This window comes from Postia placenta, assembly GCF_002117355.1.
Source record: "Postia placenta MAD-698-R-SB12 unplaced genomic scaffold POSPLAscaffold_3, whole genome shotgun sequence".
Lineage (NCBI taxonomy): Eukaryota > Fungi > Basidiomycota > Agaricomycetes > Polyporales > Adustoporiaceae > Rhodonia > Rhodonia placenta.
In genome coordinates this window covers 1,636,062-1,662,573 of record NW_020169834.1, presented here as the reverse complement: position 1 = coordinate 1,662,573, position 26,512 = coordinate 1,636,062, and the positions used below count along the sequence as shown (strand labels likewise).

General features: G+C 56.4%; 6 protein-coding genes across 6 annotated transcripts; 4 read left to right on the top strand and 2 right to left on the bottom strand.

Moving 5' to 3' along the window:
- Nucleotides 1-340: 340 nt before the first annotated feature.
- POSPLADRAFT_1178758 (glycoside hydrolase family 5 protein) lies at nt 341-3,570 on the top strand (the record flags this gene model as incomplete). Its single annotated transcript, XM_024488614.1, has 7 exons — nt 341-1,197; nt 1,247-1,285; nt 1,333-1,471; nt 1,528-1,646; nt 1,695-1,982; nt 2,052-2,520; nt 2,604-3,570. 7 exons carry the CDS (start codon nt 341-343, stop codon nt 3,162-3,164), a joined length of 2,472 nt encoding a protein of 823 aa, XP_024341912.1. The 3' UTR covers nt 3,165-3,570.
- Nucleotides 3,571-4,776: 1,206 nt separating this feature from the next.
- Nucleotides 4,777-6,306, top strand: POSPLADRAFT_1134396 (hypothetical protein; the record flags this gene model as incomplete). Its single annotated transcript, XM_024484469.1, has 8 exons — nt 4,777-4,992; nt 5,055-5,138; nt 5,199-5,307; nt 5,462-5,606; nt 5,672-5,742; nt 5,808-5,921; nt 5,999-6,120; nt 6,181-6,306. 8 exons carry the CDS (start codon nt 4,777-4,779, stop codon nt 6,304-6,306), a joined length of 987 nt encoding a protein of 328 aa, XP_024341911.1.
- A 2,867-nt stretch (nt 6,307-9,173) lies between these two features.
- POSPLADRAFT_1073357 (glycoside hydrolase family 55 protein) lies at nt 9,174-12,812 on the top strand (the record flags this gene model as incomplete). Its single annotated transcript, XM_024482599.1, has 23 exons — nt 9,174-9,427; nt 9,482-9,568; nt 9,627-9,653; nt 9,725-9,813; nt 9,870-10,079; nt 10,147-10,185; nt 10,248-10,265; nt 10,325-10,355; nt 10,419-10,459; nt 10,518-10,541; nt 10,603-10,626; nt 10,692-10,750; nt 10,822-11,141; nt 11,193-11,298; nt 11,359-11,587; nt 11,656-11,734; nt 11,792-11,802; nt 11,860-11,972; nt 12,032-12,152; nt 12,197-12,217; nt 12,271-12,347; nt 12,402-12,537; nt 12,589-12,812. 23 exons carry the CDS (start codon nt 9,174-9,176, stop codon nt 12,810-12,812), a joined length of 2,340 nt encoding a protein of 779 aa, XP_024341910.1.
- A 1,300-nt stretch (nt 12,813-14,112) lies between these two features.
- On the top strand, nt 14,113-14,995 carry POSPLADRAFT_1083951 (hypothetical protein; the record flags this gene model as incomplete). The annotated part of the gene is made up of 3 exons (XM_024483022.1): nt 14,113-14,394; nt 14,456-14,682; nt 14,731-14,995. Coding segments are annotated over 3 exons (774 nt in total), but the record flags the coding sequence as incomplete, so codon positions are not given.
- Nucleotides 14,996-15,099: 104 nt separating this feature from the next.
- POSPLADRAFT_1073356 (hypothetical protein) lies at nt 15,100-22,426 on the bottom strand (the record flags this gene model as incomplete). Its single annotated transcript, XM_024482598.1, has 14 exons — nt 15,100-15,310; nt 15,368-15,455; nt 15,508-15,587; nt 15,639-15,898; nt 15,954-16,006; nt 16,067-16,281; nt 16,344-16,505; nt 16,564-16,624; nt 16,674-16,858; nt 16,917-18,622; nt 18,675-19,975; nt 20,030-21,410; nt 21,470-21,681; nt 21,741-22,426. 14 exons carry the CDS (start codon nt 22,424-22,426, stop codon nt 15,248-15,250), a joined length of 6,453 nt encoding a protein of 2,150 aa, XP_024341908.1. The 3' UTR covers nt 15,100-15,247.
- A 1,301-nt stretch (nt 22,427-23,727) lies between these two features.
- Nucleotides 23,728-25,226, bottom strand: POSPLADRAFT_1136553 (hypothetical protein; the record flags this gene model as incomplete). The annotated part of the gene is made up of 11 exons (XM_024484700.1): nt 23,728-23,765; nt 23,816-23,893; nt 23,955-24,103; nt 24,162-24,283; nt 24,349-24,426; nt 24,484-24,590; nt 24,644-24,684; nt 24,746-24,858; nt 24,913-24,985; nt 25,035-25,063; nt 25,122-25,226. 11 exons carry the CDS (start codon nt 25,224-25,226, stop codon nt 23,728-23,730), a joined length of 933 nt encoding a protein of 310 aa, XP_024341907.1.
- Nucleotides 25,227-26,512: the final 1,286 nt, after the last annotated feature.

Genomic DNA, 26,512 nt, shown 5'->3' with positions numbered 1-26,512 from the left:
GATGAAGCTAAAAACAGCATCAACCCTACAAAATGACAGCCGCTTCGGGCGTCGCGCTCTCCGGCTGCCCGCTCCCTTTCGAGTCTCTCAGCGCCTCTGCTCTCTACTTGACTTCGCTCTCACACACATCTCTCTATTCCGACTTTCGTTTTTGCCCGACACGTCTGCCACCACTCTCGCATTTGGCACCTGCCTTCGCGCACAGCGATCCTGATCGCGCGCCTTCCGTTTTGAACAAGGTGCGTCTCAGGCACTCTGCAGCCCCACCCGCACTTATTCACCCGCACCACCTCTTGCGTATGTCCATCCTGCAACCAGCCCTTCTTTTCGCCTGCCCACCATGTCCTACGATCCATTGCCTGCGCGGTCCTTCGCCCCATCTCGGCCCCGTCCCTCTACCTCTTCTTCCCCAGCTGAAATGGAACCTCTCGACTCCCACTTCGACGCCAGCCCGCCCGGCACCCCTCGCAATCCCTTCATGGGCCGCGCCCTCGTAGACGACCCCGCCGCCTCCCGGCCCTCCTTCTCCGGCTCAAACAACTCTGGTCCGTCCTCCCATGCTGCCACCGCCGACGAGTACCAGTCGTCCCTCCGTGCACTCAACTTCAACGGCGGCGGAGGCGGCGGTGTTGCTCTCAATGAGCCCGGCTTCTACGGCCTCAATTATTATCGCGACTACCCCGCGTCCGGCGACCTCAACGCCTCCGAGCAGACCCTCGGCTCCGCCGTGCCCAAGCTGCACAACTCTCCCGGCAGCAACGCCAGCCCGTACCTCAGCGAAAAGCGCGCCGCCGGGTACGCGTCTCCTCGCACGCGTTCCCGCCGGCGCGCAATCCTCATCGTCGGCGGTATTGCGCTCGCCATCGTCATAATCGTAGTCACCTGTGCCGTCTACTTCTCCGTCAAGTCGCACCGCGACGCCGACGCGTCCTCCGACCTTGCCAGCGGCAGCTCTGGCTCATCGTCCGCGTCACCGACGGGGGCCTCCGCTAGCGGCAGCACCAGCAACGCGATTGTCACCGGTGGCGACGGAAGCACGGTCACCATGGCGGACGGTACCACGTTCACCTACACGAACACATTCGGCGGGTACTGGTACTATGACCCAAGCGACCCGTTGAAGAACTGGGCACGCGCCCAGAGCTACACTCCTGCCCTGAACGAGACGTTCCAGTACGGCACGGAGTCTATTCGAGGGTGAGGACTTTCGCATGCGGGTGCGGACTGTATGCTGACGCGTGTGCAGTGTGAACCTCGGTGGCTGGCTCGTGACGGAGCCATTCATGTAAGCCGGAACCTACCTCGTGTCGGGCGATAACTGACTGTGCGCAGCTCACCGTCGCTGTTCGAGCCATACGCGAACACGTCTTTCCCGGCCGTAGACGAGTGGACGCTGAGCGAGAACCTTGGCAACGACACGTCGGCTGGGGGGCTGGCGGGCGTGCTCACGCAGCACTACGAGACGTTCGTGGTGAGCACTCCTCGCTCGCGGTGTCTGCCTGCCATATTTGCTGACCTTCCGCGCAGACAGAGCAGGACTTTGCCGAGATCGCAGGCGCGGGACTGAACTTTGTGCGCATACCGCTGCCTTACTGGGCGATCGAGACATGGGAAGGCGAGCCGTTCCTGCCCAAAGTGGCCTGGACGTACGTCGACCCTGTCACCTGATGTGCACGTCGCTGACACCTTGACAGGTACTTCCTCAAGGCGATCGAGTGGGCGCGTAAGTACGGACTGCGGATCAATCTCGACTTCCACTGCCTGCCGGGCAGTCAGAACGGGTGGAACCACTCGGGCAAGCTCGGCTCGATCAACGTGCTCAATGGCCCCATGGGTCTCGCGAACGCGCAGCGCAGCTTGAGCTACATTCGCATCATCGCAGAGTTCATCAGCCAGCCCGAGTATGCGCCTGTCGTGCCGCTGTTTTCGATCACGAACGAGCCTGTGGGGTCAACGATCGGCCAGCCGAACCTTGAGACATAGTGAGTGGACTTCATTCTCGAATATGGTTCTTTCCTGCTTCGGTGAACGGTGAGCTGACATTCGTACAGCTATGTACAGGCATACGATCTCGTGCGGCTCGCAAGCGGGATCGGCGAGGGCAAGGGGCCGTACGTCGTGTACCACAATGGTTTCTTTGACCTCAACCTCTGGGCGGGCTTCCTCACGGGTGCAGACCGCATGGGGTTGGACATTCACCCGTACGTGTGCTTCGACGGGCAGTCGGCCGCCCCGTACTCGGAGCGGCTGACCGTGCCATGCGACACATGGGCCGCGGCGCAGAACGCGAGCATGAGTGCGTTCGGGCTTACTGTCGCCGGCGAGTTCAGCAACGCGATCAACGACTGCGGGCTCTGGGTGAACGGCGTCGGCGACGGCACGCGCTATGAGGGCACAGGCTCGTACACGAGCTACCCGCACATCGGGAGCTGCGACCCGTGGACGGACTGGCAGAGCTGGAACGCGACTTTCAAGGAAAGCATCGAGGACTGGGCGCTCGCGAGCATGAGCGCGTTGCAGGTGCGTGCAGCGATCGTGCTCTATATACCCCAACCTGGGCGCTGAAGTGTCTCGCGCCCTGGTTCCTGACGCTCTTTATGCAGAACTGGTTCTTCTGGACATGGAAGATCGGTAATTCCTCCGTGACAGGGACCGTCGAATCGCCGCAATGGTCGTACCAACTTGGCCTACAAAACGGCTGGATGCCCGCAGACCCGCGCCAGGCCGACGGCGTGTGCCAGCCTACGGCGACGTGGGCCGGCCCGCTGTCTGCGTGGCAGACGGGTGGTGCGGGCGCGGGCGCGCTCCCGAGCACGCTATCGGAGCAGTACCCCTGGCCGCCTGCGTCTATCAGCAATCCCGGCTTCTCGGCGAGCGCGGCGTCACTGCTGCCGACGTACACGCCGACGGGGGGCGTCGCGACGCTGGCTGCGCCGACGTTCACCGCGAGTGGGGGCAAGACCGTGAGCGCGAGCGTGGGGAACGGGTGGGAGAACCCGTCGGACACGGCGGGCCAATATACCGCGGTGGCGACGTGCAACTACCTGTTCCCGTGGATCGGGCCGACAAACCCGCCTGCGCCGCTGTGCTCGGGCGGGAATGCGCGGCGCGAGGCGGCGCCTGTGCCCGTCCCCATGCCCATGCCAACACCCCCGCCGTCATAGCGCGCCGTGCGCGGGTGTAAATGATGATGATGATGATGATGCCTTGGACTTTTTCGACGGACCTAGACTGTAACGATATATGCATGCCGTACCACGAGTGACGCAGATACACATACAGCACATACCGTACCGATGCGTACGACGCAGGATCGCGTGCGCATCTTGCGCCGGTCTACTCTACTAGCTACACACCTACTGGTGTTCTGCCGTCCCTGTATTCTTCTTTCTTTTTCTTTCTTCTTCGTACGCTCATCGTAGCCTCCTTATATTTCGCTTCGAGGTCCTCCCCCACGGATACTTTTGCAGACCTTTGGTGTCGTGCACACCTCGGACTATCCACGGCCCTGAATCCGTCGTCGTATCCTACCCCTGTGTATGTCATAGAAATACAGTACCGTCCGCGCTCGGTTCGATGTCGTGTGTCGCATCGATGTGAAGGTTAATGCTGCTCGAGGAGGTGCGCCTTTTGTTTTCTTTCCGTCGCCTCGTACTGTTTGGGGTATGTATCTGAGACTAATGGCATCAATTGATCTCAGATGTTTGATTGTTAGATTGGCTGCATGCCGCTGCGAGATCCGGCGGTGACAGTGTGGGCCTTCGAGACTGGGGACAAGCCGCAGAGGACTGGCGTTCACACATGCGCACGCCGTCAAGGCCTCTGACAGGGCGAAGCGCGGTGGGTACCCTCTGGCCGGCGGCTCGCTATTCCCGTCGGGCGGCTGCTCACGTCGCTCTATGTATACGCCGTTCCATTCAGTTCAGTTGGGTCATGGCGTAGACGCGCGTGTGGCTGCAACACGCCATTGGACGAGTGGCGGGTGTATTTGCAGAGGAGGTGGCTTATTTTGGGTGTTCTATTTTTGGATCTGAATCTCATCATTGCCTGTCTAGGGCGTGGACTGCATACTTATGCGGCCTCAGTGAGGACAGGGGGATGGTTTCTCCCGGCACACCGTCTCGGTACCGCATTGGCCATAGCTTGCTGAGCATGCAGCAATATCACCCGAGCATACCTCACCACACCCGATATCCACGCCATCTGGAGCTAATGCCCTCATCCTCATCCGGCTTGTAGCACGCCGCTATCTGTGCCCGTACCATGAAGCGGCGGGTGAGTGTCCTTGGCGTCGACGGCAGACTCTTGAGAGTCTCGAGACTTCTTTGCTCAGCTACGACCCAACTGTCGTGAAGGCACGATTCTGGAGGCATCATCGGTCCCTGCATAAGCCTTCCCGACGTCGCCCCACGATCGATAGATTGTACCGCTCACACTGGGAAGGTACTCGTTGAGCGGGTGTTCTCCAGGTGCTGGTGGAGAGTGTAGGGCCAATGGCGAGAGCCTCCGCGAGCTTACGCGAGCGAGGCTCGTGCTCCCTGCGGTGTGTGCGTCTCCCGCGAGAGTACCCGCGCAGTGAGCCTTTAAACATACGCAGGCACCAGATCCCTCCCGCGGTCTTCTGCGCCCCTGCAGCGCCCTCTTGGCACGTATATTAGCTTGCGCGCCCCAATCGCCTTCGCCGGCTCTCAGGATCGTCCTTCCGCTTCCCCAGCCACCCCCGCACGCCAAGCGCATCTCGCAGCCTTTTAGCCAAATCCAAATTCAGTCATTACGATGGCGGCCTCACCCGTGCTTCGACGCGCAAACTGCGGCAATGGCGGCGGCGCGGAGGATTATACTGGCCTGCGCATCGCGTCGGTCTTCATCGTCATGGCCACATCCATGTTCGGCGCGCTGTTCCCCGTCGTGTCGCGCCGCACGAAGTGGCTGAACGTGCGCATCCCGTTTGCCGTGTTCCAGGTGGCGAAGTACTTTGGGAGCGGCGTCATTGTGAGTGCTGCGTGACGAGCCCTAGCTTCAACGCGGCGGAAAGACCCATGACCGCACCATAGATTGCGACGGCTTTCATCCATCTGCTCGATCCCGCCATAAGTGCGCTGGGCTCATCGTGTCTCCCTTCGTCTTGGGCGGAATACGTGAGTAGTGTCTTGACCTGTTGGATGCTGCAGGCGCATGTTGACCCTGCGTCACACTAGCCATATGCACTGGCGCTCTGCCTCGTTAGTATATACATGATTTTCCTCATCGAGGTTTTTGCCTTCCGATTTGGGACTCGCATGCTGAAGAAGATCGGTATGACTGCCGGTGCGCACCCCGAACTTTCGCAGAAATACCCGGTACTGTTCATTGAGCTGACTCCCGTTTGTAGATGGACATGGGTACGGTGTCTCCCATGCACCTCACCGCGACGGCTCAGAAGTGAGCAATCCTGACACGCATGTGGGCGCTATCGCCGAAGTCAAGGACGGGCAGTCGATCAAGGCGACGCCTGGCGAAGGCGAAGAGCTGGAGTCGCTTCCCCAGCTCGAGAAGGGCGTGCCCGTCTCGCCCATCGCGCAGGTTCTGGGAATTGCTGTCCTCGAATTCGGTGTGTTGCTGCACAGGTATGTGCCTCACGACGTCGATTCCTCCTCCCCGACATTCTCTGAATGGGACAATCGCCGTATAGTGTGTTCGTCGGACTCACGCTCGCCGTGACGGCCAACTTCAAGATCCTCTTCGTCGTCATCATCTTTCACCGTGCGTCTTTATCATCTTAATGCCCTCATGCGCACGTCTGACTACACGAATTCACCTGTCTCTAGAAATGTTCGAGGGGCTCGGAGTCGGCTCGCGGCTCGCATACATGGACCTTCCGCCCAGGTACAGCTATGTCCCGATCCTCGGTGCATGCCTGTACGGTATCACCACGCCCGTCGGTGCGTCTCTCGTCCAATCGGCACTATATATTCATAATCAAATGCCCTGCTAACATGTCGTGTTGCACGCATTCCAGGCATCGCAGCAGGCCTCGGCGTGCGAGCCTCATACAACCCACACAGCACCACCGCGGACATTGTCGGTGGGATTCTGGATGCGTTCAGCAGCGGCATCCTCATTTACACCGGCTTGGTGGAGGTATGTTTGCCCCTTGTTGTGTTCGCCGCGGCCGTGTGCTGACCGGCATGGCCACAACAGCTGATGGCACACGAGTTTGTGTTCAACAAGGACATGATCGAGGGGCCGACGCGCAACCTCGTGTTCACGCTCGGCTGCATGCTCCTCGGCGCGGGGCTCATGTCGCTCTTGGGAAAATGGGCGTAATCTCGGTCGGCGCCGCGTGCAGGGTGTGCTGAGAGTCTAGTCCCCACCGGGACGCGAACATCCACGTACTTAGATTGCACGCAGGCTAGATCTGGATGTAGAAATTGTAGCCAATACGATCAAGTAGCACATGGTTACGAATGAAACGATTCCTTTCGGATGTTTGAGAGCGACTGACAGCGCCCAGTCGGACGAGATGGAATGGAGATATACAATACAAATAATGAAGCGGAAGTGTTGGTTGCTGAGAGCCACATATACATATGTACGAACCCGGGAGCGTTGAGGCTGGAATGGGAGTGAAACGATGGCGCTCCCAGAATAGCGTGGGCTAGAGGCGAGAAATCAAAGGATCGATCTTGCATTTACACGGAGGGGCTGATGATCGCGATATTGTTTGCCTCATAGCTACCGATATCTGACTGTAGCGAGCGAGAATTTTGAAATTTGGGTACCACAATGGCCATGGGCGGTGTCGATACAGCATCGGAGCGAAATGTCGATGTCGAGTCGATCATAAGGGAGCACGATTCCGCAGACCGGCATCGGAAGATCCCAGACAAATGAGTGGAAGACGGAGATGGTCTGGGACTCACAGTGTGCATGCGGCAGAGGCACACCATCAATAACGGTGTGCGCGTTGTGCTTTCTATAAACTTGCACATTGAGCGACCACACGTTTAGCCCTGCGTTGCCAATGAGCCACATCTTGATAGCTCACTGCACGTGTGCAAGGCCGGCTCGGCAAGGCTCACTACGATGAGTAACTTCCCTGTGACAGCGCGCACCAACACTATCTCCACTATCGTGTCCCACAGAAGATAAGCCCGCGAGTTTGAACAGCTGTGGATTCATTCATTGGGCGCGATAACATGAGAGAGCGCATGCATGCTACGCTTCGTCTTCGCCATCGCAGCTCAATAATATATGCAAACTCACCAAAACCGCAACACGTTGCGCGGGCTGTGCGAAAGACCACGAGCTACCAAGCTGCATCGGAAAGCACCCGAGACTGCGCATCGAAGGCACGTTCGCGCGGCCGCGCGAGACATACCGAGGTTGCACGAGCCGAGTGCAGGATCTGTCTGTTCTGCAGCAACCATCCCCTATATCATTACTTCGTCCGTGACGCCGCCCAGACTCGTGAATGGCGCGGCCTACGAGAAGATATTGTTATGCCTGACAGATATCGTGCGCATCAGATGCCGCATTTATCTCCGTCGTGACCGATGTGCGCGTCCCATTCGGTCCCGCCTCCTGTCAGCGGGCCTGCGAGACGGGATCAATCAAACTATCCACAGTCAGGGGCACACCTGCCATATCGCAATATGGGCAACAGATCGAAAACGGCATATGGCGTTGCATGTGGTGGGCAAAAGCTAGCGGAGGACCGCAGCAGGTCGCGCAAGACGGCCGAACGGCGCACGACGCAGCGTGCTGGATGCGGCAAAGAGAGACGCGGCGACGGACGGATCCTGGAGTCGCGAACCGCTCATGAAAGGCTCATGACTGCCCTCAAAACGCCACTCTGGCATGGACGAAGCGGCGTGTATACAAGGGAAGCAAAAAGGAAGATGGGCGTGCTCGTGAGGAGGGCCGTCGGCATGTGATATGCCGCACGTCATGAGCACCAGGAGACTTTAGAAGCGGCGTCATGCTGCGGAATTACCATCGAGCTATCTGACACCCCGAGAAACGATGGTTCTCAGGCGTTGCTCCACCAGAAGATACACAGATACTGTCTGTTGGGTGGATGTCCTGAGAAGACGTGAACATTCAAACCCCCTTCTTGTGAGGGCAGTGAAGTCTGCCCGATATTGCGGTGATGTATCAGCGCTCCGTGCAAGAACCTGACAATCACCTGAACAGAAGTTTTCTGGTGTCGGACGACCACTTACGGGGAAAGACGCGCCATGGCAGCTCAAGACTGCGCTTGTGATCAGTGAGCGGCGGGTCCCGGTTGCGGAGGATGTCCGTAGCCCGACATCCGATAGACAAACGGGGGACGCTTAAAGACACAACCATCATTCCATTGAGATCTGAGCGTGACAGACCGGGTCGGAGAGCAAGAGAGGAACCGAGGCAAGCGTCGTCGTGCATCATGTGAGCTCGTGGGGTGCCATGCAGCGAGATGATCTGTTGACCCAAGACGTCGACGCGAGGGGGAGGTCACAGGCACACATGGAGCAGAGCGAGACGCTGCAGATGGAGGGTGTATTCAGCGACGACGGCGAGATGGAGGACCGGAGGAGAGCAGCTGGAAAGGGCACACCCTCGCTCGATCGATGATGCCCGATCGAGCCGATCGCAGGGCGCGCGCAATGCCAGCCGGCGCCTCCGACCTCTGCGCGTGTCCGCGACCTGTCTCAATGCTCCCGCGCCCGGCTCATCTTCACTGCAACCCCCACACAGCGCGTTCTTTGCGGCGCTGGCACAGCGGTGCGCCGGCTGCACACGTCTGACAGTCGGGACCATGCTCCCGCACCATTTGTATTCTGTCGTCACGCACTGCATGCTGCCAGGGCATCACCTGCTTGCACCTCGCGGTGTGCTCTCCGCCTCGATACTGGTCAAGCCCTTCCCATCAGTTCCGTAGAATTATCACGAGGGCGCAACGGCCCCACCCCGCGCGCGGTCCTGCCTTCTCGAACATCTTCTAATGACCTCTCGCCTGATTGCAACCCAGGAAACATGCCGAATTTGTCTATGTGAGAACCTACCATCCTCCCTCGACGATCGCCTGTTCTCTGCCGCCGAACGCGCTCTCTCTTGCGCGTGCGGTCCGAGTCTGCGTCCGCGTGTGCTATAAAGCGAGCTCTACACCATGCCAAGCCCTCACTGCTCACTCCCGGACTCGCCCCTCCGCCATGCTCGCCACCCTCCTCCTTGTCGGGTACGGCTTCTTGGCCTCTACCCCTCTTGCCCAGGCCCTGGGGTCGGCATGCTCCACCCCAATATCCGGCGGCACGGCGGCAGCCGGCGATCCCTTCTGGATGCAGAACATCGACCATCAGGGCACCTCTGCATTCAACCCCGACCCAAGTTCTTACCAAGTATTCCGTAACGTCAAAGACTTCGGTGCCGCTGGTGACGGCACCACCGACGACACGGATGCTATCAAGTATGGCTTCCTATGTATTGAGTACCCGACATATTCTAATCGTGACAATGCTAGTTCTGCTATTTCCTCCGGCAACCGATGTGGCGGAGGAACGTGCCCATCTTCTACAGTTACACCAGCAGTTGTATTCTTCCCTCAGGGGTGAGCACTTGATGTTCAACGCTTGATCTTCCCGAGGTTCACATCAGCAATCGATCAGAACGTACAAAGTATCTGCGCCTCTCATGTAAGTCTATCCAAGCTCGTGGACGTCCACAGCGGGTCGAGATGTTTAACCATTGCTCGCTACGCACGCAGTGCCTACTATTATACTCAACTCATCGGAGATGCACGAGTTCCCCCGACAATACTTGCTTCGTCTGATTTCGCTGGTATAGCCGTCATCGGTGCGTGCGCATGCACATACACCAGATCCGCATCCTCATCGTGATGTCCCGCCCAGACGTGGACCCGTACATCCCAGGCGGCTACGGCGCGCAATGGTACAACGACACGAACAACTTCTTCCGCAGCGTGCGCAACTTTGTCATCGACCTCACGGAGATGCCCGCGACCTCGTCCGCGACCGGCCTCCACTGGCAGGTCTCGCAGGGCACCTCGCTGTACAACATCGTCGTCGAGATGAGCACTGCATCCGACACGGCCCACCAGGGTGCGCTTCTCTTCTGATCGCATGCGTCTTCTGTGTCCCGGTCTAACGGGGACGCGCTACCGCACAGGCATCTTCATGGAGAACGGTAGCGGTGGCTTCTTCGGAGGTGCGTGCCTAGACGCGGTGCGATCGGGGACGCGCTCCGCTGACTGACACGATCCTGTCCAGATCTCGTGTTCAACGGAGGTAAGGGTCCTGGCTTCTGTTTGCTATCGGGCGTCCCGTTTATTCGATCACAACAAAAGGCAAATACGGCATGTGGGTCGGGAATCAACAGTGCGTACCGCTCTATCGGGCTCTGCTGAATAGAGCAGTTCCTGACCTTGCGTCCCCATTCAGGTTCACAGTCCGCAACGTCACCTTCAATAACGCCCAGACTGGTGAGCTGCAAACGTCCGTCAGATTAGCCTTGGATTAGAACTCACGGACATCCCGCAGCCATCTTCGGCGATTGGAACTGGGGTGCGTCGGCGTGTTCTGAAGCTTGTGCAGCACGTCATTTAAAGTTACTGTGGCCTATCAGGATGGACCTTCCAGGGCGTGAATAGTGAGTGAACCTGCTAATCTGCGCGCGTCCGAAGTTTTCCGACCAGGATTTAAATCAAATTTCAGTCAACAACTGTCAAGTAGGCTTCGATCTCAAGACCGGCGGCAAGTCCGAAAGCGACCAGGTCGGTATCGCATAGTTGTGCGCCAGCGGAGCGAATCACCGTACTGATCTAGCTCCTATTCCTTTTCTCAGACAGTGGGCGGGGAGGCTATCATTGATGCCGTGGCAAGCGACACACCGATCTTCCTGCGCACGTCGAATGCGAGCACGTCGCTGGCCGGTTCCTTGGTACTCAACAACATCCAGCTTAACAACGTCCCGACCGCCGTAGGCGTCGTTGGCGGCGCTGTCGTTCTCTCCGGCGGCACTACGACGATCGCCAGCTGGGGGCAAGGCAACGTCTATTCCGGCACGAGCAGCTCGTACTCGTTCGTGCAGGGCAATATTGCGGCGCCGACCAAGGCAAGCAGCCTGCTGAGCGGTGGCAAGATCTTCGGGAGGACACGCCCTCAGTGAGTGATGTTCGAGGTGCCTGCGCGCATCGCGGATCTAACGGGGAGCAGATACGAGGACTACGCCGTCAGCCAGTTCATCAGCGTGAAGAGCGAGGGCGCCAAGGGCGACGGCTCTACCGACGACACGGCTGCCCTCCAGGCCGTCTTCAGCAAGGTACGCCATCAGCGCTCAGCGCCTGTACGGATCGCGATCAGCTTGCTGACGTCCGTTTAGTACTCCGGCTGCAACATCATATTCTTCGACGCCGGCACCTACGTCATCACGAGCACCCTCACGGTCCCTGCCGGCACGCAGATGATTGGCGAGGCGTGGTCTGTCATCCAGGGCCAGGGCTCGGCCTTCGCGGACCAGAGCAACCCGACGCCCATGGTCCAAGTCGGCGCGTCGGGATCCTCTGGCATCCTCGAGATCACGGACATTATCTTCAGTGTGCAGGGCCCTAGTACGTCCCCGCCTGCCAGTCCCCCACAGGAGCGGTGTTGCTGATTGCGACGTGCGTCGTCGTTTTAGCTCCTGGTGCGATCGTGGTCGAGTGGAACGTCAACTCGCCCACTCAAGGAGGTGCTGGCATGTGGGATTCGCACATTCGGTGAGTGTACAGTATGAGGGTACGCCGATTCACGAGCTGACGGCATAATGCTTATAGATTGGGTGGAGGTTAGTACTATGCCACATATGCCACGCGCATAATTTGACGAAGGCGGCTTCCTGCAGCTGCCGGCACTGACCTCGAGTCGTCTGAATGCCCTTCCGGCTCTGATTCGACCTCATGTTTCGCGGCGTTCCTCGCTCTGCACCTGACCTCCGGATCCAACGCGTACCTCGAGGTAAATGCTGTCGATGGATGGCCTTTTGCAACGCAGTGCTGAATGCCATTTCCGCCCAGGGCACTTGGGTGTGGCTGGCAGATCACGACCTGGACAGCGACGCGCAGGGGCAGCTTACCCTTTTCAGCGGACGCGGCATCCTCTCCGAGTCGGCGGGTCCGGTGTGGTTGATCGGAACTTGTGAGTGCTTACCGACGCTCAGAATTCGACTGGTACTGATGTAGCCACACTGTTCTCCTTAGCATGTGGGTCGCGTTCCAGGCTAACGAGGAGATTAATGCTGACACCTCACGCATAGCTGAGCATCACACCCTGTACCAGTACAGCCTGGTCAGCGCTCAGGATCACTACATGGGCTTGATTCAGACAGAGACGGTATGTGGTATTTGTTCGCTAGCGCCCACTTGCGCTCATCACTCCCCGATACAGCCATACTACCAGCCATCGCCCACGCCACCCACGCCATTCTCCCTTGAAAGTTCCTACAACGATCCTTCGTTCCCTTCAGGGCAGGTCGCCGCATGGGCCCTTAATGTCCAGACGTCGACGGATATTATCGTCTTCGGTACGCAAGTCCTGCATTATCTGACCTCACTCGTGCTCAATCGGGATGCAGGTGCCGGACACTACAGCTTCTATCAGAACTATGCGCAAACCTGTTTACCGAACTCGGACTGTCAAAGCCAGATCGTCAACGTCGACTCTGGCTCGTCGATCTTTATATATAACCTTGCGACCATCGGGGTTACCAACCAGCTTTCTGTTGCTGGCGCGGCCGTAATCCCAGCGAGCGACAACGTCGATGGCCTTCAATCCACATTCACTGTGTGGACGCAGTGAAAAAGAGATATAACTTGCATAAATTATTCATTCGCAATGGGTTTGAGGATACGTTACGACCTCTCACGACGATGCCATGAATGTGTAGCCTGAATAACGCTATGCGGTGCTGTAGCTATGTTGCTGTGTAAGTTTGGGAGAATACATCTTCTTGATCGGTGCTAAGTATGATGTAAACAACTAAATTCCGTGAAGCAGCGCTCCGTGTCGTGTGCCGCAGGTGTAGTCTTCATCAAACCTGACGCAGACCACGGCACGTCCGACTCTACGACGTGAGGGGTACACATGTTGCGAGCAAGTGGATAATGGCGATGGCATGCAGGCGGACGTGCACGCGCCATTCTTCGTGGTGTTTTGCTACGACACTAGCAAGACGTAAAGTGAGTGGATGACCTCACATCCTCCTCGCGCGTTCGCGGGAGCTTCGCGCTTAGTCGTCACTATCGGGCTGCTCCTGTGCCGAGTGCCCTAGGGAGTGATACAGCGCTGGGCATCGCCGCAATGACCACAAAACTCCCCGGAGCTTCGGGGAGTTTCTCACTGCGCCAGTGTATCACACTACCAAGAACATAAGACATTACAGAAGGGGTTTGGGAGTAGGGGGTGCTCCTCGAGCGGGCAACACATTTCACATTGTCATCAGAACCTCTGGTGCCAACCAGGAAGAGGATGTGCGCGGCGCACTCGTGAAAGTCCTGAGGGTCTCGAGTTTCTCGTCGAGTCTCAATTTCGGTGAGCCACCCCACGATGACACAAACGCTGTTCGGAAAGGGGTTGTAATGGTGCATGGCAAGGAAGGATGCCGATGTATATGGATTTGCGGAGGACGGCAGGGGCTTGTACTAGATATGTCATCCGCATCCGTATATGGTCAGGGACGCAGACTCCAACCACAGTAACCAAAATGACAATTTCGGATTAGCCTTCACGGCTGACGACGCGTAACTCACGTGATTTACGCGTTGAATGCGTAAGAACCAAATAACACCAAACGCGTCGGTGGCACGCGTCTCGGATGTATCATGTGGCGCGCGACCTTGTTCTCCTTCCTTTCAGCGTCACCCTCATGGCGCCTACAAACACGAGGAAGTACGGTGTACAACCCACAAATGACTCCTTGCCCTCGTCACCTCCATCAGAATCATTGTCTTCTCCCTCTCACAAGCGCAAGCGCTCCTTACTTGAAGACACATCGGTTCAGAATTCCCCTCCGGCAAAGAAACCGCACCGCACTAGCAAGCTACTCGCGAACATATCCACCAAATCTCAGAAGAGAAAGCCGAAGGCCAAAAAGCAAACCCAGCAAAAGCTCACGCAGCTGCACTTCGCGCTCGACACCTCCGTGCTCCGGACATGCCCCCTCTGCGAGCTCTCGTACACGAGAGGCGCTCCGGATGATGAGAGTCTACATCGGAAGCACTGTGCTAGAGTGCAGAGGGGACTGGAGTGGGGCAAGGAGGAGGAGCGAGAGTTGTTGAAGTCCGGGATAGAGGAAATAGCAACAGGGGTGAAACTGAAGAACAGTGCGAAAGGCCGTGTCATCTGCTTCAGACCAGACGTGGGAGGCAAGATCGGAGCAAAGGTGAGTCGCCACCATCGCCTTAGAGATACGTGTAGCCGACTGAGCTCGTGCTCTTTTGCAGCTCGCCACTTTGCTCGAGACCATCAGTCTTGCTCTTTCCTCTCCCCCTCTTTCGCCAGCGGTCCTGCAACGCTGCAAGATCTATCTCTTCCTGTTGTCTTCATCACCTGGTGCATCCACATCTTCGCGAGAGAAGATCGTTGGGTGTGTGATCGCACAACGCATCACTACCGCCATGGCCATCGCAACCGATTCCGATGTCTCCGCGTGCACAGCCCAGACCTCACCGTCGCCATCCTCCCCAGCGAATTCGCGCTCTCCCCGTCCGCAGCGGAGTCTAATACCCGTCGATACCTCCACAAATCTGTATGTCCATCCCGCACCGCTCTCGACACCGATGGGCATACCTCGGCTATTTGTCTCCTCTACCCATCGCCGTCTTGGCATTGCGTCCCATCTACTCAGTGCCGCTGCAGAAACATTCATCCTTGGATGTCCTCTAAATCCGGCAAAGGGCGAGATCGCATTCACGCAGCCAACAGGTGCGGGCAAAGCCATTTTAGAAGCTTGGGGCAAGGGCGGTATACGCATTTACGATGAGGAACAACGTCGATGACCGAACATCTCATTCCGCTGCATATACCGCAGGATGTCATTATTGCTATATATCACACAATGTTTCTGGGTTTGTCACTCATATTCAATGCATCATCACAGCGTCGTTGATCATCGTTTGCGAATAGTCAGACGTACAGTATGGGATACATATGTAAATGGTTGAACACTATTAGTACAATAAATGAGCCCTAGATCATCAAGAAACACGCTCCGATACATTCCCAAATAGTACAGTTTATGCGTCCACCTGGACAACTTGCGCGTTGCTAGAGAGGGAGCTGGAAGGAGGGATGAAGACCTATCATTGCATTTGATCAATTTACCAGCTCTCTGGTCGAACGAGGACTGGACTCACCCTTCGCTTGATGCCGCCATCGTGGGGTAATCTGGTCCTGCCCGCGCTGAGCCAAGCGTCGACTTCCGCAGCAGCACCACGGCCCTCGCTGAGATGGCGATGTCAGTGTCATGACGGCCCGGGGGGAGTCGTGTGCTTACCTGATGCCCCAGACGATCAGGGACTGACCACGATGGCAATCACCTGCCGTGAACACGCCCTCGACATTAGTCGAGTATTTCTAAAGTTCGAGTCAGTATTAGCACAGAGATGAGTCCACAGAAAGACCGACCTTGGGCGCCGTCTGAATGTTGGACCGTGCGTCCTGCTTCACACCAAGACCCTTGATCATTTCTGATTCAGGACCGAGGAAGCCGAGAGCAAGGAATACAAGCTGCGCAGGGAAGAACTTTTCAGAGCCAGGAACTTCTTCCATCTTCCAGCGTCCGCCGCTGTCCTTTGTCCACTCCACGCGAACGGTGTTAAGACCCTTGAGCTTGCCTTCTTCGTCCACGATAAACTCTTTGGTGGAGATACAGTATTCGCGGGGATCTGGGACTGGTCGTGAGACCTCCATGCTACCTTCAGCGAGCGTGAGAAACCTTACCGTTTCCGAAGTGTGCAGCTACTTCGTTGTGCCCATAGTCTGTACGGAAGATCCTGTAGAAGACAGCGCTCGTATTCAACATATCTCGTCTCATCAGGGATGGGCAGGCTCACCTAGGCCATTGGGGCCACGGGTTGTCACGCCCACGCGCCGCAGGAGGCTTGGGGAGTAGCTCAAAGTTCGTCACAGATTTAGCACCATGCCTCATGGAGGTCCCAATACAGTCGTTTCCGGTATCACCGCCGCCAATGACAATAACATCCTTGCCCTTGGCGTTAATGTAGTTGCCGTTCTGGAGCTCTGAGTCGAGGAGCGACTTCGTGTTGAGCTAATGACCCGTGGCACAATATCAATACCGAAATAATGTAGAAGAGTGGCGTTCAATCGTACCTGAAGGAACTCCATAGCAAAGTGAATACCATCGACGTCGCGGTTGGGGATCTTCAGGTCGCGCGGCCATGTGGCTCCGGTACAAATGACAACCGCGTCGTTCTCGGCCCTCAGGTCATTCACGTCCACGTCTTTACCGACGTGTGTGCTGGGGACGAATGACTGTGGGTTGTCGCACGTGAGAATGGATCTACCTGCAGGAAAATATAGCATCACATACCACGCCCTCGGCAGCCATAAGGTCGATGCGTCGCTGGACAACACTCTTATCTAATTTCATGCTGGCATGATATAAGCAATTGTCTTCCTAGTGACCGTAGAGGTACTCACTTCGGAATGCCGTACATGAGAAGACCACCCATTCGGTCATTACGGTCGTACACCGTGACGCTGTGACCAGCCTTGTTCAACTGGTCAGCACACGCCAAACCTGCAGGTCCCGATCCAATGATGGCAATTTTCCTGCCGGTGCGGAACTGTGGGATCTTGGGGTTCATCCAGCCCATCTCGAAGCCCTGCAGATATACAATATTAGGTCGGAAAGTGAAAGTAACCGGGCTTCATAAAACGCACCTTGTCAATAATGGCGCATTCAATGCTCTTGATACCCACGGGCTGTTCGTTAATGCCGAGCACGCATGCACCCTCGCATGGGGCTGGGCACACGCGTCCAGTGAACTCGGGGAAATTGTTCGTCATCAGGAGGCGGTTGAGGGCGTCTTGCCACTGGCCCTTGAACACCAAATCGTTCCATTTCGGAATAATGTTAGAAATGGGACACCCAGTATCAGATTGACAGAAGGGGACGCCACAATCCATGCAGCGGGCAGATTGATACTTCAGCTCTTCTTCGGTCAAGCGTGTCGAAATTTCCTTCCAATCCTTGACACGTTTGCGCGGAGGACGGTAGGTCTCTGTGAGACGCTTATACTTCATGAAGCCGCGAGTTTTGTCGAGCTTGTTCATACGCTGCTTGGTAGTCACATCATCAACGAGGGAATCCTCCATATCGAGAACAGCTGGTTCTACACGTGTCCGCGACACGGAGCGACTGCTTTGGAATGAAGGGGGCTCCTTAGGTGATAGAAGATCCTCTAGGCCCTCCGACGCGAGGTCGACTTGGCTGGCGGTCCGGGACGGGATCAGGTCGATCACGCTCTGTCGCACCTTCTCCTCCTTCACCTTCGCTGCCTGCTCTTCAATAACACGCTTGTAGTCATGGGGCATGACGCGCACAAACAGAGGCAACAGGTGATGGAAGTCGTGGAGAACGCGATCAGCAACCTCGGAGCCAGTGTAGTGGCGATGGTCTTCGATCAACCCACGCAGCTGGGCAATTTCTCGAGGATCGGTGACCTTGCCGAGTTCGACCATCTCCATGTTGACTTTGGAGGCGAACGTGTGAGCAGTGTCCAAGACGTAAGCAATACCTCCGCTCATGCCGGCGGCGAAGTTACGGCCTGTGCTGCCAAGGACGACGACCCGACCACCTGTCATGTATTCACAGCCGTGATCACCAGTACCCTCCACAACGGCGTTAGCACCCGAGTTCCGCACAGCGAAGCGTTCGGCAGCAACACCACGGATGAAAGCTTCTCCAGAGGTCGCACCGTACAAGCAGACATTTCCAACGATGATGTTCTCCTCCGCCTTGAAGGTCGACTGCTTCGGTGGGTATACGATGAGTCGCCCTCCTGATAGACCCTTGCCCACGTAGTCGTTGGCGTCACCCTCCAACTCAATGGTGATACCTGGTGCGAGGAAGGCGCCAAGTGACTGACCTGCGGAACCCCGCATGCTGATGTGGATAGTGTCTTTCGGGAGGCCCTCCTCTCCGTAGAGCTTCGACACGCGGTAAGACAAAGATGTACCAAGCGCACGGTCTGTGTTAGTGACGTCACAGTCGATATGGACCGGAAGCCCCTTCGTGAGCGCCGGCTCAGACTCGTCGATGAACTTGTTGTCGAGGCGGATATAGAGTTTATGATCCTGTGGACGCACACGGTAGGTGGCGGCACCACGGCGCATCTGCCATGCGGGCTTCAAGATAGCCGACAAGTCCAGATGAGCAGTCTTCGGCGTGCGCAGCTTCTCGTCGACTTTAAGCATGTCGGCGCGGCCCACCATCTCGTTGATGGTACGGAAGCCGAGCTTCGCCATGACTGCGCGAAGGTCTTCCGCAATGTAGTAGAAGAAGTTGATGACCTGCTCAGGTTGGCCTGCGAACTTGGCGCGAAGCTGCGGGTCCTGGGTAGCAATACCAACAGGGCAGGTGTTCACTAGAATAAACGTTAGCACGTCTGAGACGTTACTTGAAAAAAAATGACTTACAGTGACACTTCCGCATCATGATGCAACCCATCGCAATTAGCGGCGTAGTCGCGAAGCCCCATTCCTCGGCACCCAAGAGACAAGCGATGGCAATATCGCGGCCAGTGCGGAGTTGACCATCCGTCTGGACAGTGACACGACCACGTAAATCATTGAGAACCAAGGTCTGATGCGTCTCCGCTAAACCAAGCTCCCATGGCAGACCGGCGTACTTGATGCCGGTCCACCGAGAAGCACCGGTACCACCGTCGTGACCCGAAATCAGGATATGGTCCGCTTTTGCCTTCGCGACACCGCTGGCGACGATGCCAACACCAACCTCGGACACTAGCTTCACGGAAACACGCGCCCTGGGGTTCGAGCACTTCAGGTCGTAGATAAGCTGCTTAAGATCCTCGATCGAGTAGATATCGTGATGAGGAGGCGGCGAGATAAGACCGACGCCGGCAGTTGAATGACGAGTGCGAGCAATAGACGTTGACACCTTGTGTCCGGGTAGCTCTCCTCCCTCACCGGGTTTGGCACCCTGCGCCATTTTGATCTGCAACTCGTCGGCATCTGCGAGGTAGTTGGACGTGACGCCGAAGCGACCAGACGCAACCTGCTTGATGGCCGATCTCATCGTGTCTCCGTTCGGCAGAGCCAGCGATCGCTCGGCGTCTTCACCGCCCTCACCGGTGTTCGATTTGCCGCCAAGACGATTCATGGCGATCGCCAGGGCTGAGTGTGCCTCCATGGAGATCGAGCCATACGACATAGCACCGGTAACGAATCGGCGGACGATCTCATTCCAGGGCTCAACTTGCTCGATCGGGATCGGCGTCGCGTTCTCGAAGCGGAAATCGAGCAAGCCACGCAAGTGCACGGCTTTCGTCTGGTCGTTCACGTTTTGGGCGTACGCGTCGTAAGCGCGCTGGTTCTTTTCTCTGACTGCGTCCTGCAGATTAGCGATGCCGGCAGGGTCGTTGATGTGTGCCTCTCCACCGGAACGCCAGTGGTAGTCGCCGGACTCAGGCATGCCAGGAGCGATGATAGTTTCGCGGGATGGCCAACCACGCTCGTGCATTTCGAATGCATCCATGGCCAACAGGTCGAACGTAGCGCCCTGTACACGGCTGGCGGTACCAGTGAAGCAGCTGTCGATGACCTCGGTATGCAGACCGAGAGCCTCAAAGATCTGGGCACCCTTGTAAGACTGCAAGGTGGAGATTCCCATCTTTGACATGACCTTCAGGATGCCGTTGTCGACGGAATGGCGGAAGTTGTCTAGCAACTCATCGAACGTATTGTCGTTCTTGACCCTACAGCGAGCCTTCAGTGACGCATTCTTGATGAACAACATAACGAAGACTCACAATCCCTCGCGGACAACCTTGTGAATGCACTCCATCGCCAGCCACGGGCATATACCGTCGGCGCCATAACCAAGCAGGACACAAAGGTGGTGGACCTCACGCGCCTCACCGGTCTCAACTAGCAACGCGACCTTGGCACGCTTCTTCTGGGACACGAGGTGCTGATGAACACCACCACATGCGACGAGGGCAGACAGCGGAATACGGTCCGGGCCTGTCTCGCGGTCGGATAGGATGATGACCTTGATACCCTCCTCAACCGCCTCCATTGCCTCGCTACACACGCGCTCGAGCGCGAGCTTGTAACCAGGCAGACCGTGTTCCTTCGGGAATGTCACGTCGATGGTACACGACGGCCATGTCGAGTACGCGTACTTGAGGTTCTTCATTGCGTTCATCTCCTGCATCGTTAGGATAGGAGATTTGAGCAGGATACGGTGGCACTGCTCCGGCTTCATCTCAAGAAGGTTGCCCTCGGGGCCGATGTACGCCTCGAGGGACATGACGATGTTCTCACGAATGGGATCGATTGGCGGGTTCGTGACTTGCGCGAAGAGCTGGCGGAAGTACTCGTAGACAAGACGCGGCTGCACCGACATGCATGCAAGCGGCGCGTCGTTGCCCATAGACCCGAGCGCTTCTTTGCCCTCGGAGACCATAGGAAGCAGTAGCATGTTGAGCTGTTCAACGGTGTAGCCGAACGCGAGCAACTTCGGGTCCGTGCTGAGGCTGTAGTGGTCGATCACGGGGTCGACACCTTGTGAGCGTTGGACGCGCTTGACGATGTTCGGCACATGTAGGACGTGCGTCTCAATCCATGAGGCGAAGTTCTGCTTACGAGACGTATTGCGCTTCAGCTCCTTGTCGTCAACGATGCGGCCCTCCTCGGTGTCGACGAGCAGCATGCGACCGGGCTTAAGGCGTCCCTTGGAAACGACCTTCTCGGGAGGGATGAAGACGGCGCCCACTTCGGACGCGCATACAATGATGTCCTCGTTCGTAACGACATAGCGGCAGGGCCGGAGACCATTACGGTCCAAGTTGGCACCACAGTAGCGGCCGTCGCTGAATGCGAAGAGAGCGGGACCATCCCAAGGCTCCTGCAGGCAGGCGGCCCAGTTGTAGAAGGCTTTCTTCTCCGGCTCCATCATTTCGTTCCCTTGCCATGCTTCAGGTGTCAGCATCATGACCGCTTCGGGAAGCGTCAGCACGCCGTTAACGACGAGGAGCTCGAGCACGTTGTCGAACGCAGCAGAGTCAGATCCGCCAGACTCGATGATCGGATACAATAGATCGAGCTGCTCGCCGAAGTGGGACGAAGATAGAACACCTTCTCGGGCACGCATCCAATTCTTGTTGCCTCGAATGGTATTGATCTCACCTGATCGCGGTTGATATCAAAATGAATTAATTACACATGCAAGTGCAAAGATGCCTTACCGTTATGAGCCGCCCATCTCATGGGTTGCGCACGGTCCCAACTCGGGAATGTATTCGTAGAGAATCGCGAGTGTACGAGCGCGAAATGCGAACGGTACAGGACGTGGTTGAGGTCATGGTAGTAGTTGTACACTTGCGGGGGCGACAGCTGACCCTTGTAAACAATGTTCTTCGACGAGAGCGAGGAGACGTAGAAGCCCTTCGAGAGTGTACTTTACAATTATTGCGGGCGGTCAACCTACGATTTAACGCAGAAGAAAAAAAGACAAACATGCTATGAGTTGCGTGCTTGCGAAGGACGTAAAGCTGGCGTTCGAAATGTGTTGCGTCAAATGCGCCGCCGCGGGAAGTGGTGCCCTCGCCGTACTGCGATCGCAGCACAACGAACGGTTGCAGAATGGCGGGTTCCTTGCTAGCGGCAGCGGGACCCAAAATTGTCCCATCAGTCGGGACCTCTCTCCAGCCCAGAACGCGAAGGCCTAAGTCTCCCGCGAGTTTGCTGAAGACGGCCTGCTGCTTTTGCAGTCCGACAGGGTCGTTTGCTCTAAAGAAAACATTTCCGACGGCGTACTGTCCTGCTTCAGGAAGCTCGCAGCCAATGTCTCTCTCAGCCTCGCGCTTGAAGAAAAGATGAGGAATGCCTGTCATGACCCCTGCACCGTCTCCGTCACGGCTGTCAGCACCGGTAGCACCGCGGTGGGTCATTGCGCACAGAAGCTGGCGCGCATCAGACACAATTTTGTGACTCTGCTCGCCCTTGATCTGGCAGATGAAGCCTACACCACAGGCATCCTTCTCGTACTGATTCTCGTACAAGCCCTGGCTAGCAGGCAAGGCACCATCGAAGGATTCAGGGTCGCGCTCGACATCGAAGAAGCCGTTTTGGGTGCCATCTTCGAACTCTGGGAGCGGGGTATCAGGCTTGTCTTGGTGAGAGTCGTAGTCGGCGATGGCCATAGAATGCAGGAATGTAGGTGGTCGCAGCGGGGAAGACAAGAACCACACTGAGGGAAGTACTGGTAGGCTGCCTGACTGTTGAGAGGAGAGCAGGCCGAAATTTGAGCAGGCCCCAGGCGACGATGGAGTCACTTGGAGAATGTTCAAGCCACCGGACACCCGAAGTAATCCGACGCCTCCCAAGTCAGGCCCAGCAAATTTGCCGCCCAGCCTTGTCCGGTTAATTTACCAATACCAAATCCCGATCATCCCATAACAGAAATCAGAGAAATTCGGCTGAGGCTCGGCTCGATGGCTTACAGGCTTCCCCGGCCAATCACAGCCCGGTGGTTTCTCCAGCCATGCGGAGCTCCGCCGTGCGATCGATCGAACCCTCCCTTGTGTTCCCAACCACCGCTCTCTCTGCCCGCACCGCGTGCTGCGTCTTTGTATGACTCGGTTGGACGCCTTTCAGCCGGCGTACCGTCGGACGAGGATACGGCTACAACGCCCCCATTCCGAGCCGCCAAGTACTGACTTTCTCCACTGCTAGTGCGGAAATTGACAGCAAGCTTTGCCGCCGACCCTCGAGCTGCCTCGTTCAGTAGTCATCTCGCCTTGCACAGTTGCGCATGTCTGTCGTTGGCGGTGGCGTGAGTGTATTCTTGACGCGTCGGCCGATCAAAACACGGCTTGCCATGCACGATGCTGGATCGAAGGACATGCGTGTTACTGAACAAGAGAAAAGTAGCCACACCGTGGATGCGCCGATATAAAATCGACGCACCATGCGAGACGTAGCCAAATCACCAGCGTCAATGCTGTGTGAGCCCTGCGCCGCTGCTAGTGCTCCCCCTAACCACCTTCTATGTGGCCACGAGCGAGTGTGGATCGGTTTTAGAACATTCGCTCCTCATAGAATTTACATGCTACGCATCTGTGCCGGTAGTTCTGACACTGCCCCGATAGCAAAATACAGCAGGACTTAAGCTGTACGATCGCCTCGCCGCGCGCCTTAGTAAATCATACAGTTCTATCAGATCGAACAGAATTACATGCTACGTCTTGACCACCACGTGAACGCGTTGCAAACCATGTCGGCGGCGGGAGCAGCCCGAGGCCGATCCCACCTGAATCAGAAGGTCTAGACCAGATTGGCATATAAAATGACGTTGAATCAGGTCCCGAGAAACTGCCATGGGAATAGAGATTCTATGGGAAGTGACAAGTAGCAGATTCGTAGATGGGCTGCAGTCCGGATACAGGACGTGGACAGGACTTCGAACACGTACACGAGGCAAGAAAAATTCAAGGGGGACAGCCTAGCCGGCCCCATCGTGCAATGCACAGCAGACAGCCGCTGGGATACGAGTCATCGAGGAGGCATCGAAGGCGAGAATGCGCACGTACCCTTGTGGTGTCCGCTGTACTGCCTTACGGTCTCTCCTGATGCCATTTCCCATAACCGCGCTGTATGGTCAGAAGACGCTTCGCGATAGTCGCATTTTTCAGTATGTGGGTCAAAGCGCATGCTGAGAATTGCATCTACCTGTGACAAGGTAGGCAGAATCGGCGCTAAAAGCACAATCCCAGACCCACCGCTGGTGCCCTTGCAACACCTTTTCGAGCTTGAACTCATAATTTGATGTCAATGACCATATCTTCACCGTCGTGTCTGCGGAACATGTCGCCAAGTACCTGGGCAACGTACATTCAACCGAACTGTGCTTCAGCGTAGGTTTGGGAACACCCTGACTTTACATCCGGGCTCAGCAGACACCTGGTGAGGTATTTGCTATGCGCTTGGAATTTAGTGACGGCCTGGAATCTAGGCAGGTCCGACCGTTCGTCGTTGATCTTCCAAACATAGCACTTGCCCTATCCCAAGGGTCAATATCCGTGCGTTCGTGAGCGAGACGCGCCGAGGCAGGAGCGGACCAGACCTTGTAGTTGCCAGCTACCAGGCAGGACCCATCAGATGCCAGGCTGATAGAGCGCATGGGAATATCGCCTGCGGGGGTCTGTGAACATCAAGCCGCAGATGTCAAGTGGAGTCCGTCGAGCGTAAGAGAACATACCAATTCATGTGTGCATATGTTCTCTGATAGGTCCCACTGCTTGATTCTTCCGGCTTGGTCGCACGAGATAAGTTCGCCTTGGTTTGGATGCACCACCACATCATTCACTTATGTGAACGCCTCAGCATGCATGTCTGGGCGGCCGATGATCAGAACGCACCGGGTGCCTCATTGTCATAATTGCGGTGCAAATGGGTGCTTCTGTATACGATCCGATAGGCGTGGTGAGTAAGAGTATAGTAAAGGGCTGTCCAACCCTCACCGGAGGTCCCAGATCTTGATCGTGCCATCTTCGCTTCCTGTCACCAACCACTTGCCCTCGCTGTGGAAAGAAACGGAGGTGATGTTGCCGTTATGCCCCTCGAACGAAATGAGCTGGGAACAAGTAGCTGCTGAGATATTCTTTCCACGGAGATTACAGGAACTCACAGGCCCGGAAGAGGTGCTGGCGACTTCGTAGACATTAACCTTCTTATGAACCGCGGCGGCCAACAAGCGTTTACTGAGACCTATATCGCAGTCAGATTCTTACTACTCAACAATGGACTTACTCCGGGGATATCGCCAGGCGATTCACTTGCTGTGCAAAAATGATTCCGACATTGGTTTAGCTCTCATTCAGGACTGAGGTAGCTCACTCCTTGCTCGTCTTTCCGCGTAATAGTCCTGGAACATATACCACTCCATGCTTCCCAGAATCGGATGTCGTGGTCATATGACCCTGTAACGAGGACAACAGACATATCATGCCGTGGTGGTGCAGATCCTGGCGGAATCGTTTGGGACGGCATCACAGAATCTCGAGTACAGGGCACTGGTCAAGATCCGTCCTCTATACGCGGGGCGTCGAGTTCGATCATACGCGTCTTATGTAATCCCGAATCCTATATCAGGCGCCGAGGTCGAGCGACCACTTCAAATTGATCCTGCTTGATCAACCTTGAAAGCGTGCAGCCATATCGAGAGATTGGTCTATTCGTGTGCTTAACTCGTATTACTGTTCTCCGTCCGAAAGATGCTACCCTAATTTTCATGAAAACGTCTCACTTCTCAAGATGAACCGCGGAATACCCTTGCCCACCGGATACTAGCCACCGGCTCCTAGGGTGGGCCCAATCGTCGCCTCGGATATCATAAGTTGATGCGTATGTGGATCTAGGCCTCTCAGGGTCTTCATATCTCGGTCGCTGATTCAGTGTTCACGCTTCACGTTAGCTGATCGTAATCCACGGTGGAGACCTTTGTTTCAAATTTACGTATAATTCCTGCATCGTGCATGCACGTCGGAACGTGCGGCGCAGCTCTTCATCTCGGAAATATCCACAATTCTCCCGCGAACCTGCGTGTTTCAATCGCCGAAGCAAAGGGTTCACATTTCGTGTCGTCAATATCCCTAGGTTGGGATGTTATATCGCGTTCTTGTTGTGCACCGCGCCGTTTCGGTTGCGTACCTTTGGCGAAGACGATCATCCAGCAAGATGACCGGGATACCGGCCGCCTATCCTTCCCCTACCACGTTCCTTGGACAGCGTTTGAGATGAGCATGTTCGCGAAGCAGTTATGCACGCCTCCCGATCAAGAATACGCGTTGATTTGACAAACCATCACCAAAGTCTACCTCACGGACTTTGCCCATGAATGCTTGGATCTAGCCCTCGTTCACTGTGGGCACGCCACCAGTATAAGAGGGCGGCCCTCTCTTCATGTCGTTGGGGTCTCCTACTGGTCGGATACCTGCGACTTTAGCATTGATATGGACATGTTCCCTGTACGACACCGTCACCGATACTCCAGTAGGCACTCATGTCTGTTACCAGCCCGGTACTCGCGTAATATTCTACGAGGGGAACACCGCCAAGCGTGGTATCGTGCAAGGAATTGAATCGGTTGAAGTGAGTCTAGGGGCGCCGTGTGGATTCGGTGGTCTTACCTCTATCTTCAGAATATGCAGGTCGCTGTAGTGAGCGTAGAGGGCACGAACGCGATTATCAGAATACCGTCCGTGCCACTCCATTTCCACTGGTTCACT